General features: G+C 38.8%; 2 protein-coding genes across 16 annotated transcripts in view; one reads left to right on the top strand and one right to left on the bottom strand.

Moving 5' to 3' along the window:
* e4f1 (E4F transcription factor 1) overlaps positions 1-4,956 on the top strand; it is a 74,714-nt gene extending 69,758 nt beyond the window's left edge. For all 3 annotated transcript variants that reach the window (XM_069928212.1, XM_069928211.1, XM_069928213.1), the window contains one exon: positions 1,989-4,956. In XM_069928212.1, the coding sequence (XP_069784313.1) occupies positions 1,989-2,333 (345 nt within the window). In that variant the 3' untranslated portion in view covers positions 2,334-4,956. The remainder of the gene's footprint in view (positions 1-1,988) is intronic.
* Positions 1-16,093, bottom strand: part of zdhhc4 (zinc finger DHHC-type palmitoyltransferase 4) — a 99,874-nt gene that overhangs the window by 2,592 nt on the left and 81,189 nt on the right. For 7 of the 13 annotated variants that reach the window (XM_069928221.1, XM_069928216.1, XM_069928215.1 and 4 more), the window contains one exon: positions 6,044-6,411. In XM_069928221.1, the coding sequence (XP_069784322.1) occupies positions 6,139-6,411 (273 nt within the window). In that variant the 3' untranslated portion in view covers positions 6,044-6,138. Of the gene's footprint in view, positions 1-2,449; positions 4,928-5,866; positions 5,942-6,043; positions 6,412-16,093 lie in introns of those variants that run through there. The other 6 variants (XM_069928223.1, XM_069928222.1, XM_069928227.1 and 3 more) reach the window with 6 other exon arrangements.

Here is a 16,093-nt window from a genome sequence, read left to right as displayed (position 1 = left end):
GCTGTTCTAAAAGTTTAATTTGTCATTTGTTGCTAACCTCCTAGGTATTGACTGTTTTTGGTTCAGAAATCTAGACGCCAATAATTCTAGAACGGCACCTTTTACTCTGCTTTCTTGTTCTCAACTCAGAATTATTCATTTTTCATGTGGAAAATTATTGGAAATCTCAATAAATTGCACCCAATGGATTTGAATTTGTCAAACAAAACTGCTTCTTTTAAAATCCACGTAGACTTATTTACGATATTTGGTTTTTTTTTAGAAATATACCTATTTGCACCTTTGGTAGGAATTCCATTACTTTTCCTTGCACTAATATTAAACTATCCTATGATTTCCCTAAACCTGATTAAGCAACTTTCCGACTATAGGTATTATGTTAGGTGACTACTGATCCTCTGGCAGCACACCTGCTCTTTGGCCCAACTTGCCCATGCTAACCAAAATGTCCTACCCACTTCCTGCATTTGGCCTGCATCCCTCTAAACCCATCCTATCCATGTATCCGCCCAATTTTTTCTTAAACATTTCAATAGTACCTGGTTCAACTTTCTCCCTGGCACCTGTTCCACACACCTATCTCCCTCTGTGTAAATAAAATTTATCCCTCAAGTTCCTGTTAAATCTTAGACCTGTCCTTTAGTTGCATTTCCCCTCTCTGACGTCTTTGCATTGTTTTTATTTCTAAAAGGTTCATATTATGTCTCTTTGTATGTGTGCTTGTTGTATCCCTTTCTCATGTCTTTACTGGTGCACGGCAGCACATTAATCTATAATCGTGGATTTTTTTGAACAAGGGTAACCAGAGCTGGCAGCTGAATGTTCGATGCCCAAAGGTTGGGTAGTACTGGGACCAGGGGAGTACACTCTTGGCAAATTATCTTGGCTCAGCACGTCATGTTGTAGAAGTAGAATCTGGGTGGAGTTTAAAAACTTTCAAGGTCCCAGCAATAATAGTTGTAATATTGAGCAAATGTAAAAATGATGAAATTGAGTGCATGTAATAGGGTAGTACTGAACTCATGGAGGGCTTCAATTTACATAGTGATTGGACAAGTCATATTTGCAGATGGAAGTTTTTGAGATCAATTTTTCTTGTAATCAATTTTGGATCTGGGTTTTACCAGCATGGAAACTATTTATTGCCTGTCTTTAATATTCCTTGAAGGTGGTGGTGAGCTTCTGGTGAAGGTTACTGTTAGTGCTGTTGGAGAAGGGATTCTGGGATTTGGAGCCAGCGACACATCTCCCAGTCTGAATAGTGCACGACTTGGATAGGGGTGGGGAATTTTTAAAAATGGTTGCAGATTGGTAAGTGTTGCTATTCATTGGGATCCAAATGTCCTTTTATCAGTCATAGAAAATTTTGAAGTGAAGCAAGCAATGGAGATGACAAATGCTAAATTTGGCTTTCATTGTGACCAAATTTGATTGCAGGGTGTGTTATAAATGGCCTGAGTGGGACCTCTCCTGGAGCATTATGTGCAGTTCTGATCTCCTTAGTTGAAGATGTACTTTTATTTTAGAGGGAATGTATCAAACTGGTTCCTGTGATGGCAGTTGATTGTGAGCAGGAGAGGTCTATGTAAATTAATCTAATTAAAACCTGCCACATTTTTATGGAGCTCCAGAGAGAATGGAGTGAGGATGTTCCCCTCACCAAGGAGCCTGGCACCAGGGGTCACATTTTCGGCTTGAGTGGTCAGCCTTGTAGGACTGAAATTCTTTGTCTGAGGGAGGTAAATCTTGGGAATTCTTTACCCATATTCAGTTATTTAGTTCATTCTAAATTGAGAATGATAAATCTCAGAAATATTAAGGGAATCAAGGGATAAAGGAAAAAGATCAGTTGATGAATTGCAAAGCAAGCTCAAGGCTGGATGGTGTATTCCTGCTCATTTGTGTATCAGTCCACTGCCTCTCACAACCAAGGCTTCTCTGGACAATGTTTCTGACAATGTTTGCTAATTCTTTTAAATTCATTTTAGGTTGACAGCCAGATCATGAAGGTGGTACAGCAAATTGTGCACCAGGCCACCTCTGGCCATCAGATCATTGTCCAGAATGTTTCCATGGAAGAGAACACTGAGCAAGGCACAGATACAATCACCATTGCAACACCCGCTGGCCTCACTGAGCAAGTTGCAATGTCGTTGGCCTCCAGCGTTGGGGAAGGAGCCGTTCTGGCAACTGAGGGCAGCCTAGACACCAGTCAGGACACTGTTACGGTGGTGACTTCAGACGACATTGAGATGTTGGAGAATGCTGATGAATATGTGATTACTACTCAAGATGGAGAGGTGGAAATACAAACAGTAGTTGTGGGTGAATGAGGGGGTCACCTCCTGAGCCTCGTTGTACCCTGCTCAGGGAAAAAAATTTACAGGGTAGATTCAAAAACCCATACACGAGGACATGATGCCTGGTTGTCCATGCAAGAGGCAATTGCTTGTGCTGCATAGGATTGTTATTAATAACAACTAATAAACAAATTAATAAGGCAAAAAGCCTTCCTGCAGCATTTGAATAGTTTACAATGGATTGTGCCAATATATCTGGCTGCTTCAGACTGTGCAACATACATGGGGCTGGACTTGTCTGGTTGCTGAGTAATATTATTGGCTGGTGAGAACTGATCATGGAAAGTTAGAATATGCCTAAATAATGAATTAATGCTGGTTAAAAGCTGGGCTCCTCTACTTCCCGTTCCAAATTCTGCTTCTTTCTGCATCATTCCCTTAATATCAATCCAAACCTTCCATGTGCCAAAGTTAGTCCTACTTTTCTGATAGGTACTGAAGGGAGTTCTGGTTGCTCTGTGCAGAATGCTAAGCTGAGCTTAATGCACTGTTTTTCTCCCCATTTAAAAGTGTCTTCTATATAAAGAGTTATTCAGAGAATTCATCAATGCATTCGGGTCTGAAGTGGGAGGATTTCCAATACGGGTTGCATCTGTAATCCTAGCTTGTCTGCTCCACACAAAGTGGCTGAAGCTGAAAATGGAAGAGCAAAATTGGAAATGTAAGAAGTTCCTACAGGATATGATACAATTTTATGAAGGCATTGTCTACATGCTCATTTAAAGGCCACTCATGAAATGTCTGCAGCTTTCTAATATACTGGTTCTTAAGAAGTATTGACCAAGCATTCTTGGAAGACATGGTGCATGTGTTTGTATTGCAGGATGACTTGCTTGTCGACCTCAGCCAGTGCCCACTTTAAACTCAGCAAGGAGTTCTTATTTCTCTAAAGGACTGTTTTCATTTTTGTGCCAAGGGATATAAAGACACCCAAATTTTCCCAAAACTTTGGTTAAATTTCTGGAACCCCATGGATTTTGTACATGCAGCAAAATGCTTATTTGCACTTTTCCAGGCTGTTAACCACTGTCTTGTAATAAGACTCCAGCTGCCTATCTCAATTGTAAATAAAAATGCAGCTTTTTAAAACTTGATTTTTAAAACTACACAGCATCTTTCTACCCCTGCTAATAAGCCAAATAACTAATATATTAATGAATAGAATTTGTCAATTGTTTCAGGGAAATGTTTCATAAAGAAGATTGTGGAGGATTTGTAATGTGGTTTAGGAAGGACGGGTATACATAAAAATAAGCAGCCTTAACGACGGAAACAATCAAGTTGAGACAAACATAAATGACATGTGATGTACCGTGCCTCAGAGGTTACCTGCCAAGAGCAGCAAAGCAGAAACCACCTACAACTTGATCCAACCGCCAGACAGATCTTCCTCTCCCCTCTATGCTTGCTGCAGGGTTTGCTTCCTCAGAGACTCTCTCATTTACTCATTCCCTCCCACTAACCACCCCCTCAGTACCTACCACTGCGACTGGAAGAAGTGCTCTACTTCTGCCCACACCTCCTCCCTCACCACCACTTGGGGCCTCAAACAGTCCTTCCAAGTGAAGCAACATTTCACTTGTGAATCTGCAGGGTCGGCGACTGCATCCGGTGCTCCCGTTGTGGCCTCCTCTACGTCGGAGAGACTGGACACAGGCTGGGAGATCATTTCATTGAGCACCTCTGTTCTGCCTGTTGCAATAACAGTCCTCTCACTGGGCAACCATATTAATTCCACATCCCATTCCCACACCGACATGTCTATTTGTGACCTCACACACTACCAAACCGAGGCTACCTGCAAATTGGAGGACCACCACTAACCAGACAGCATTAACATTGACTTCTCCAGTTTGTTTTCATATCCCTCCTTTCCTCCAGCTCCTTGCCCCTTTCTCCATTCAGAGGCACCCCTCACCCTTTCACCTCAGCTTCTCTTCCCTGCTGCCTAAGGCCTTGCCCCTTTCTCCTCTCCTCCCTCAGGCCCAAAATGTCAGTCATCCTTTCCTTCCTATAGTTGCTGTGACCTATTGAGGTTTTTAATTTAAAAAATTTGACATGCTGCATGCTATCGGGTCCTTGCAGCCCACAAGCCCAGGGAACCCACACCTAATTCTAATCCCAGTGGCTGGCGCTGGAACAGGGTTGCGCTAACCACTAAGTTTTATTTCTCCAGCACTTTTGTGCATTGTGTTAACATTATACAAATTGTTTGCTATTCCTTTCAGTTTTACCAACAGTGCTTTAGCAAATATGCAGTACTGTAATAATGTCTGCTCTGAAGACAACCTTCCCAGTGGTGGGGCTACTTTCAGGAATAAAACTAGAAATGGGCAGCAGATTCCAGAGTGGACATGAAGATGTTGCAGGATCTTTCTGCTGAGATTCTCCCACTTGTTATTGCAGGTGGGTTTTGCTGAAGTCTGTACCCTTGTGCACTGGATGAACGTTTCATGAACGAACACATCATGGGGTTCCATAGAATTTGACCTGCTTTTGTGTTGATCATTTCAAGTGTACTCAAAGTAGATGTCTCTCTCTTTGAAAAAGTGTCTGGCCAGTTTGACCTGAAATAAAGGGCAGAACTTGAACAGCTTGTGAACTATTTCATGACCTTTATTCGTTTTGGTGATTGAACTAGTACGGAGATGAGCACCATGTTAATTATGATTGGAGCTGATTTTGAGGCTGTGGGAATAATCGGTAGTTGGACACTGACATTTCCATTGATGGCTCCAATAGATTATTGAATTGGTGAAAGTTTGGGCTTGATGATCTGATCACTACCCTTGACTGTATTCCAGCATTGAAGACCAGCCCTCTCACCGCACAAATCAGCTTCAACTCTCCCTGGAACAATAAGGCAACTGCTCTCTTCTAAATTGACCCTAAATGTTAACTCTACCCTTCCAATATTGCTGGCCTGAGTTTTCCCACAGTTCATTTGCTCTAATTTTCTTTACATTCACTAATTCCTTTATGAAAAAGGAAATACCTGGCAGAACACCTTTTGTAAAACCTCATTGTGTAGATTTAATATTGGTGGAGGGTTATACCAATGTCTAGGTTATAACAGGAAGTACAGTCCACCTGCATCTCTGCAAAGATGTACGTTGAGGATGAAATTCAACATCACCTTCAGTGAGTTAGAATGACCTTTGGCTAACTGAGGAAAAGGGTAACTGAAGGTCGACCTTGGGGCCCAATCCAAAACTGACCTACTAGGTGGGTGAGCCCTGTCTTCCTCCATCAAGGCCAGAAGTGTCTGCAGCAACAAGGCCATGAGGTCAGCTTGAATCTGACACAGCAGCATTAACTGGGGCATTCAGAGAGTTATTTTACCACTACTGCTGACTTCCAGCTACAGCAGAAACAAGTTACCCTTGATCTCCAGTGACTGCCTAGCAAGGTGGCAACAAGCGTGGCTCCTGATTTTGCCCTTCTAAACCTATATATGCCACTTGGATTCAATGTGTTTTCACTTTGTTAATCTTGTAGGTTCATACCTGCTTTTGTCAAATCCGCTTAAACTCCCAACTAATTTTTAATCTTGTAGTAAGATTCCTGTTAGTTCCTTGCTGCTGAGGAGAAATGAAAACAAAGTCTGAGTGAGATACATTCTGTATAGGATACAAATCATTCTGAATAATCATGTAAAATGCAACTTAACAAATGCAGAGAAGTGGTCAACCATTCTCAATTTTAATCAGTTGAAGTAGAAAAAAATAGGATGAGGAAAGTAGCAAAAACATCCCAAAATACTGCAATTTCTGTTTAATTATCTTGATCTTTTCTGAGGTGTCACAGGGCAGATGATTTCCTTCATGTTTGTGACTAATCCTCTATGATAGAGGTTTCTCCATATTTGCCTGTCTGGGCAGCTGTTGTCCATGTGGCATCGACAGTTGATCTTGTGTTTGTACCACTCGTTTGATGTCTGATTGGTCATCACCAAGAATAAGTGAAAAGCAGTGTATCCCACCAGCAGGAAGAAAGAGAGGAGTGTGAAGCCCAACATGAAAAGGATCCGAGGAAAGGTCAGGAACAGTTTCTGCAAACAGAACAATGTTAGTTATCACAAGCAGACACCAATGCAAACCATTTCAGTCCCACTGCGTTTTGCAATGATATGCCCACAAATACTGGATACTGCTTTGATGAGGAAGAATAAATACCAGCCTAGAATGGTTCTAAATTTTCTCACCATGATCACTTTTGAAATCGAACCCGGGTCCAAATGATAACAGTGGGGGAGAGAATTCTGGCTAGTGGAGACATTTGTTGTCAGTGCCCAATGGTTTCAACTTTGCTAAGGCTACTTGATGTTACACTGGTACAATGCTGCCTTCATGTTGAAGCTGTCCACCTTGACCTCACCTCTGGAATTTAGCACTTTTTTTGGGTCGGTATTCGTGAACCAAAGCTAAGGAGGTCTGGTACCAAGTTCTTATGGTGCAACTGAAGCTTGTCATCAGTGAGCACGTAAGTGAATAACCACTGCCTCATAGCATGAAGAGTAGCACACCTGGCCATTTAAATGATGCAGTGTTACGGCTTTAAAAAGCCTGTAGTGCTGAGGATAGAAGGCAATGTGTGCCGGCCTCTTATAGTCACAAGCGATGACTGAATTATCAGTAATAAATAATTTCATTTACAGTGCAGCAAAAGTCAATGTTGCGCAATGAAAGGCATTTGGGGAAACAGGTAAGTTGTATAAATATACTTCAATAAATGTGTTTGGTGAGACAACAAAAAAGTTAAAATTATGTGATAACTACGAAGTACTAATGAGTATCGGGAGAGGGCTGGGACAGTTGGGTTTCTGTTAATCCCTCAAATGTTAAATACCTAAAATAAAAATGAAAACCCCCATTCACAAGCAGCAGTACATTAAACTCTTCCTTTTTCTTTGGCTTGGCTTCGCGGACAAAGATTTATGGAGGGGGTAAAAGTCCACGTCAGCTGCAGGCTCGTTTGTGGCTGACAAGTCCGATGCGGGACAGGCAGACACGGTTGCAGCGGCTGCAGGGGAAAATTGGTTGGTTGGGGTTGGGTGTTGGGCTGCGGTCTTCTTCAAAGGAGGTTGCTGCCCGCCAAACTGTGAGGCGCCAAGATGCACGGTTTGAGGCGATATCAGCCCACTGGCGGTGGTCAATGTGGCAGGCACCACATGCATGTATATTGGCCTTTTTTTTTTTATTTTTTTATTTTTCACACCATAAACCACATTGACCAAGATACATACATTTTCCTTTTCAAATATATACAGTGTCATTTTCTCCCCCCCCATCCCACCCTCCCTACTCCCCCCCCCATTCATTTAAAGTACAAAATCTAAGATACATTAAACCAGTCAAACAATGTTGTCATTCAATAAAAATAAACAAGAAATTCCACTGAGTCAATTCTTTTCATTTCCTTCTCCTTTCGTTAATTTAGGTGGTAAATGTCCCCGGTAGGTTTTCTCTATTGTGTTTCATGTATGGCTCCCATATTTGTTCAAATATTTCAATATTATTTCTTAAACTATATGTTATTTTTTCTAACGGAATACATTTATTCATTTCTATATACCATTGTTATATTCTCAAATTATCTTCCAATTTCCAGGTTGACATAATACATTTTTTTGCTATGGCTAGAGCTATCTTAACAAATCTTTTTTGTGCACCATCCAAATCAAGTCCAAATTCTTTGTTTTTTATGTTACTTAGGAGGAAGATCTCTGGGTTTTTTGGTATATCGTTTTCTGTAATTTTATTTAATATCTGGTTTAGATCTTCCCAAAATTTTTCTACTTTCTCATGTCCAGATTGAATGAATTGTTGTTCCCATTTCTTTTTTACAACGAAAACATCTGTCAGATACTGTTGGGTCCCATTTATTTAACTTTTGAGGTGTAATGTATACCCTGTGTATCCAGTAATATTGTATCATACGTAACCTCGTATTTATTGTATTTCTAATCATTCCAGAGCATAACTTCTCCCATGTTTCCTTTTTTATCTTTATATTTAAATCTTGTTCCCATTTTTGTTTAGCTTTACCATTTGTTTCCTCATTCTCCTTTTCTTGCAGTTATAAATCTTTTGATTATCATTGTATCTGTAATCACATATTCAAAGTTACTTCCCTCTGGTAACCTCAGACTGCTTCCTAATTTGTCCTTCAAGTAGGATCTCAATTGGTAATATGCCAACACTGTATCTTGAGTTATATTATATTTATCTTTAATTTGTTCAAAGGATAATAATCTATTTGCTGAAAAACAATTTTCTATTCTTTTGATCCCTTTTTTCTCCCATTCTCTAAAGGAAAGGTTATCTATTGTAAAAGGGAGTAACTGATTTTACGTCATTATTAGTTTTGGTAATTGGTAATTTGTTTTATTCCTTTCTACATGAATCTTCTTCCAAATATTGAGCAGATGATGTAATACTGGAGAACTCCTACGTTGTACCAATTTTTCATCCCATTTATATATGTGTTCAGGTATCTTTTCCCCTATTTTATCTAGTTCTAATCTAGTCCAATCTGGCTTTTCCCTTGTTTGATAAAAATCTGATAGGTATCTTAATTGTGCGGCTCTATAATAATTTTTAAAGTTTGGCAGTTGTAAGCCTCCTTGTTTATACCATTCTGTTAATTTATCTAGTGCTATCCTCGGTTTCCCCCCTTTCCATAAAAATGTCCTTATTATTTTCTTTAACTCCTTGAAGAATTTCTCTATCAAGTGTATTGGCAATGCCTGAAATAGGTATAATATCCTTGGGAAAATGTTCATTTTAATACAATTTATCCTTCCTATTAGTGTTAATGGTAAATCTTTCCAATGCTCTAAATCGCCCTGTAATTTTCTTCATTAGTGGATAATAATTGAGTTTATATAGATGGCCGAGATTTTTATTTATTTGTATACCTAGGTATCTCATTGCTTGCATTTGCCATCTGAATGGTGATTCCTTCTTAAATTTTGAGAAATCAGCATTATTCATTGGCATTGCTTCACTTTTATTTACGTTAATCTTGTAACCTGACACTTCTCCATATTCCTTCAATTTCTTATATAATTCTTTTATTGATAGTTCTGGTTCTGTTAAGTATACTATAACGTCATCCGCAAATAAACTGATTTTATATTCCTTGTCGTTTATTTTTATCCCTTTTATATTATTTTCTGTTCTTATCAATTCTGCTAGTGGTTCTATAGCTAACGCGAACAATAGGGGTGATAGTGGGCATCCCTGCCTTGTTGATCTGCTTAAGTTAAATTGCTTTGATATATATCCATTTACTGTCACTTTCGCCAATGGCCCCTTATATAATGCTTTAATCCAATTAATATACTTCTCTGGTAAACTGAATTTTTGCAATACTTTGAATAAATAATTCCATTCTACTCTGTCAAAGGCCTTCTCTGCGTCTAAAGCAACTGCTACTGTTGGCGCTTTACTCCCTTCTACTGCATGAATTAAGTTAATAAATTTACAAATATTGTCTGTTGTGCGTCTTTTTTAAATAAATCCAGTTTGGTCTAGATTTACCATTTTAGGTACATAATCTGCTAATCTGTTTGCTAATAGTTTAGCTATTATCTTATAATCTGTGTTAAGTAATGATATTGGTCTATATGACGCTGGTGCGAGTGGATCTTTCCCTGTCTTTGGTATTACTGTAATTATTGCTGTTTTACATGAATCTGGTAAGCCTTGTGTTTTGTCAATCTGGTTGATTACTTCCAGGAGGGGAGGAATTAATAAATCTTTAAATGTTTTATAGAATTCTATTGGGAATCCATCCTCTCCTGGTGTTTTATTATTTGGTAGTTTTTTTTATTATCTCTTGTATTTCTACTATTTCAATTAGTTCTGTTAATTTATTTTGTTCCTCTATTTGTAATTTCAGTAGTTCAATTTTAGTTAAAAATTCATCTATTTTGCCTTCTTTCCCTTCCTTTTCAGTTTGGAATAATTGTTCATAGAATTCTCTAAAGTTTTCATTGATCTCCGATGGATTATATGTGATTTGTTTGTCTTTTTTCCTTGATGCCAATACCATTTTCTTAGCTTGTTCTGTCTTAAGCTGCCATGCTAGAATTTTGTGCGTTTTTTCCCCAGTTCATAATATTTCTGTTTTGTCTTCATTATGTTCTTCTCCACCTTATATGTTTGTAGTGTTTCATATTTTATTTTTTTATCTGCCAATTCTCTTTTAGTTGTATCTTCCTTCATTGCTAATTCTTTTTCTAGATTTACTATTTCCCTTTCCAACTGCTCTGTTTCCTGATTATAGTCCTTCTTCATCTTGGTTACATAACTTATTATTTGCCCTCTAATGAACGCTTTCATTGCATCCCATAGTATAAACTTATCTTTCACTGATTCCGTATTTATTTCAAAGTACATTTTAATTTGTCTTTCAATTAATTCTCTAAAATCCTGCCTTTTAAGTAGCATGGAGTTTAATCTCCATCTATACATTCTTGGAGGGATGTCCTCTAACTCTATTGTCAATATCAAGGGTGAATGGTCCGATAATATTCTAGCTTTATATTCTGTTTTTCTTACTCTATCTTGCATACGAGCTGATAACAGAAAAAAGTCTATTCTTGAGTATGTTTTATGTCTACCCGAATAATATGAGTATTTCTTTTCCTTTGGGTGTTGTTTCCTCCATATATCCAAAAGTTGCATTTCTTGCATCGATTTAATTATAAATTTGATTACTTTGTTCTTTCTGTTAATTTTTTTCCCAGTTTTATCCATATTTGAATCCAAATTAAGGTTGAAATCCTCTCCTATTAATATGTTCCATTGCGTATCTGCTATCTTCAAAAAAATAACTTGCATAAACTTTTGATCTTCTTCGTTAGGTGAATATACATTGAGTAGATTCCAAAACTCCGAATATATCTGACATTTTATCATTACATATCTCTCTGCTGGATCTATTATTTCCTCTTCTATTTTAATTGGTATATTTTTACTGATTAATATAGCTACTCCTCTTGCTTTTGAATTATACGACGCTGCTGTTAAATGTCTTACCCAATCTCTCTTTAATTTCTTGTGCTCCAATTCAGTTAAATGTGTTTCTTGCACAAATGCTATATCAATTTTTTTCTTTTTTCAGTAAATTTAGCAGTTTCTTCCTTTTAATTTGGTTATGTATTCCGTTAATATTTAAAGTCATATAGTTCAGCGTAGCCATTTCATACTTTGTTTATCTTCCCTTTCTGTTTCTCCATCATCACCTTTCCTTCTTATCCATTTCTGGTTTCTTGTTTTGAACAGTTTATAAGACAACATTTCTAAAACATCAAACATTTTCCTTATTCTCCTATTTAAAACTTCTTTAACCCCATTCTCCCCTCCCCCTCCTGAGTTGCCCTTTATCCCTTGTCGGGCAACCACATCTCCCCTCTCCATTTGGATTTGCGAATTCACTCGCAAACGTCAACTGATTTTGCAGTGACCGTAACTCCTCCCCACCCAGCCCCCCCCGGAAAAGATTTAAATTTTCATATATAACAAAGGTCACTCTTTTAATTCCCTCCTTATTCCCTCTATTCCCTTTCATTCTCTTATTAATTCTATATTTTCCTCTAAATACAGATACATTCATGTATACACATATATACATACACATCTATATATATATATATACCCATATACACACATATATATAGTTCGTGGTCATTTTTACTCTCATTACATGTCTTCATCTCTCTGCTTGTTTTGTAGTTGTTCTGCAAATTTTCGTGCTTCCTCTGGATCCGAGAATAGTCTGTTTTGTTGCCCTGGAATAACTATTTTAAGTACCGCTGGGCACTTTAACATAAATTTATATCCTTTTTTCCATAAGATCGTTTTTGCTGTATTGAACTCCTTCCTCTTCTTCAGGAGTTCAAAACTTATGTCTGGATAGAAAAAATTTTTTTGACCTTTGTATTCCAGTGGCTTTGTGTCTTCTCTTATTTTCTTCATTGCTTTCTCCAATATATTTTCTCTTGTTGTATATCTTAAGAATTTTACTAAAATGGATCTTGGTTTTTGCTGCGGTTGTGGTTTCGGGGCTAATGTTCTATGTGCCCTCTCTATTTCCATTTCTTCCTGTAATTCTGTTCTTCCTAGGACCCTGGGGATCCAATCTCTTATAAATTCTCTCATATTCTTGCCTTCTTTATCTTCCTTAAGGCCCACTATCTTTATATTTTTTCTTCTATTATAGTTTTCCATTATATCTATCTTCTGAGCTAACAGCTCATGTGCCTCTTTAACTTTTTTATTAGATTCTTCTAATTTCTCTTTTAAGTCCTCTACTTGCATTTCTACGATTATTTCTCGTTCTTCCACATTATCCACTCTTTTTCCTATCTCTGATATGACCATTTCTATTTTATTCATTTTTTCTTCTGCACTCTTAATTCTTCTTTTTAATCTCATTAAATTCTTGTAATTGCCATTCTTTCACTGATTCCATATATTCTTTAAAAAAAGATGTATCCATTGTCTTGCCTTTCTCCTCTTCTTCCATTTCTTTCTGTTCTTCTTCTTCTTCCTCTGGATTGACCATCTGTTGTTTCCTTGTTTTCTTTTTACCCTCTTCTTTCTTGTTGTCGTTATTGTCTGTGTTCTGCACCTGCTGCTGTGTTGCAGGTGTCTCTCTCAGCTGTGGAGATCGACTCCGCAGCTGTTCCCCCCACCCGTCAGTGTTTTTTTTCATGCGCGGTTGCGCACTTTAACTCGGCTCCTCGAGCCATTTTTGTAGTACCGAGCTCGGGACTTTCACTGACCTGAGGGAGCGGGCTTCTCTATCCGTGGCAGGCCTCCTCGGACAGGTAAGGCCTTCACCTTCTTCTTCCGACGTTCTTTCTTCTCTTCTTCCCGTTGTTTTCGACTTTTCTCTCTTCGCTGCCATTTTCTTCTCACCTTTATTTTTACTTTGTTTTAAATTTTAATCTTGTTCCTTTGTGTTTTGTGCGTTTTTTTAAAACTTTTCCGGAGAGGGCTGGAATTCCATGACCGGCCACTACTCCATCACGTGACTCCTTATTGGCCTTTCTTCTGATGCAGGACAGAGATAACTGCTAAGGATTCAATTAATTTGGTTAAATTCCAAAACAAGAACAAACCACTTTTGAGTCCAAAGGTTCCCTGCAGTACCTCCTAAGAAATCAATGATTTACTGGGTAACCATTCAGTGCAAGATCCCAAAATTATAAAGGATTATATTAAAGGTCCAACACAGCAAAATGCTAGTATGTGTGCTCCTGTCAAACCTCACCCCTTTCACACAATGCCAACGAGAAACACGAACGTCTGCAGATGCTGTGATTGTAATAAAAAGTCTCTGAAAGTTTGGAGGAACCCAGCTGGTCTCGCAGCATCCAAAGGAGGTAAAAGGTATATTACTAATGCTTCGGGCTTCTCCGTTGTGTTGGTTACATCTGATGAAGGGCCCTGTCCCAAAACGTTGGTCAGCCTTCTGATGGATGCTGTGTGACTGCATTTCTCCACCACATTTGTATGTTGTACTCAACCCCAGCACCTGCAGACTTTAACTCTATTGTGTTTCCCTTTGAAAGCTGTTCACCCCAACTACTCCACTTTGTAGCAACATCTAGATTTTCATCACAATTTCTTTGTTACTAATGAATAAATGAATTATAAATGTTGAAATACTGCTTCTACTCTGATCTAAAGCGTCTAAAATTGTAAGAGTCTCTATTAGCGCCTCTCGGGTGCTTTCCTCAAAATATTCAACCTTTCCTGGTTGGCAGAACTTAACATTTCTGGTCCCTTCAATGCCCATCTTTTCAGCCCCTTTCCCTGACCTTCCATCTACTTTACAACATGATGACCAGAATTTCTGTTCTGTGGTTAAAGCAAATTTAGCAAATCTTGACAATAAAAAGGAGCAGATAATACAGGCCCTTCAGCCCACAATGTGCTGACCTCTGTAAACCTCCTCCATTCCCTACCTCACATCTATTACCACCTATTTTTCTTACATCTATGTGACTTTTTTTTTAGTGACCCTGTTGTACCAGCCTCCACTACCACATCACATCACATCCTCTGTAAAATAAAACAAAACTTGCCTCTCACATTTTTATAAATGATCTAGATGAAGAAGTGGGGGTGAGTCAGTCTTCAGACGATAGAAGGTTGAAGGAATTGTGGAGAGTGCTGAGAGACAGGATGCTAAGTGGCAGATGGAGTTCATTCCAGATAAGTGTGAAGTGATGCATTTTGGAGGTTCAAACCTGAATGCAGAGTACGGGGTCAATGGTCAGATCCTTAACAGTGTGCAGGAACAGAAGGTCCTTGGGGTCCAAATCCATACATCTCTCAAGGTTGACAGGATAGTTAAGAAGGCCTATGGGATGTTGGGGTATTGAGTTGAGAGGTCGTGTTGCAAGTCTACAAATCTCTGGTGAGTCCACACTTTAAGTATTGTGTTCAGTTCAGGTCACCTCATTACAGGAATGATGTGGAAACTATGGAGAGGGGGCAGAAGAGATTTATCAGGATGTTTACTGGATTGGAAAATAAGTCTTATGAGGCAAGGCTAGGACTTGGAGTGGAAAAGGATGAGAGGTGACAATAGAGATCAACAAGATTTTGAGAGGCAGAGATACAGTCGACATCACCATTTTTCCCAGGGCAGGAGGTGCAAACACCAGAGGACATACAGTATGTGGAAAGGGCGGAAAGTTCAGGGGAGACATCAGGGGTAAGTGAGAGGGAGTTGTGGGTGCCAAGGGTGGTGGATGGAGGCTGAGACATTGGGGGTATTTAAGAGATTCTTAGACACATGGATGAAAGAAAAATATTAAAGGAAGGAAGGATTTGTGTTTTTTCTTGTTTGGAATATGTAGGTCAGTACCACGTTGAGGACCAAAAGGCATGTAGTGTGCTGTGTTCTATCTCCTCTAAACGTTTCTCTGCTCCCCTTAAACAGATGTCCTTTGGTATATTAATATTCCAGGAAACCGGTACTGGCCGTCCACCCTACCTATGCCTCTCATAATCTTGTAGACCTCTATTAAGTCTCCTCTCGATCTTTGTTGCTCCAAAGAGAAAAGTCCCAGCTTTCTCAGTCTTGCATTAGTTTTAAATCCTCATGAACCTGCATCACTCCCTGCAGTGATTTGTATATTTATGCTCAGACCTTTGCTCTTCTATTCCATTTAGATTTTTTTCCCCAGAAATATACATCCTTAATATTTACCAAAATATAATGCAGTGGAAATTAATTTCAACTAAAACAATTATGAGCAAATTTGTATCAGTAATTTATTGCAGTTTCTGGTACGAGTTATTCCCCACTTCCCCTACCCCGTCCCCAACTTGGATGCTGGTTTCAGATTTAAAAGTCGTTTTGATTTCTAAGTGAAAACCATTGACGTATGGCGTCACTAGTAATTAATGCATCATTACTCTGTGGGACCTCAGACACTTCTCATTAGATTTTCAGGGGGATGGGAACCTGATAGGGGAGTGGAGGTGGGAAACGTTAATGTGAAAATTGCATGTAACATTAGAAATGAATGGGTTGTACGTGGTGGAAATGTTTTCAGGTGCATCTATTTCAATACAAGAAGTGTCGTAGGAAAGGCAGACGAGCTTCGAGCATGGATTGGGACCATGGAATTATGACATTATGGCCATTAGTAAAACTTGGATGCAGAAGGGGCAAGACTGGCAGCTCAATATTCTGGGATTCCA

The sequence above is a fragment of the Narcine bancroftii genome, chromosome 3, assembly GCF_036971445.1.
Source record: "Narcine bancroftii isolate sNarBan1 chromosome 3, sNarBan1.hap1, whole genome shotgun sequence".
Classification (NCBI taxonomy): Eukaryota; Metazoa; Chordata; class Chondrichthyes; order Torpediniformes; family Narcinidae; genus Narcine; species Narcine bancroftii.
This window is presented reverse-complemented; position numbering and strand designations above follow the sequence as displayed.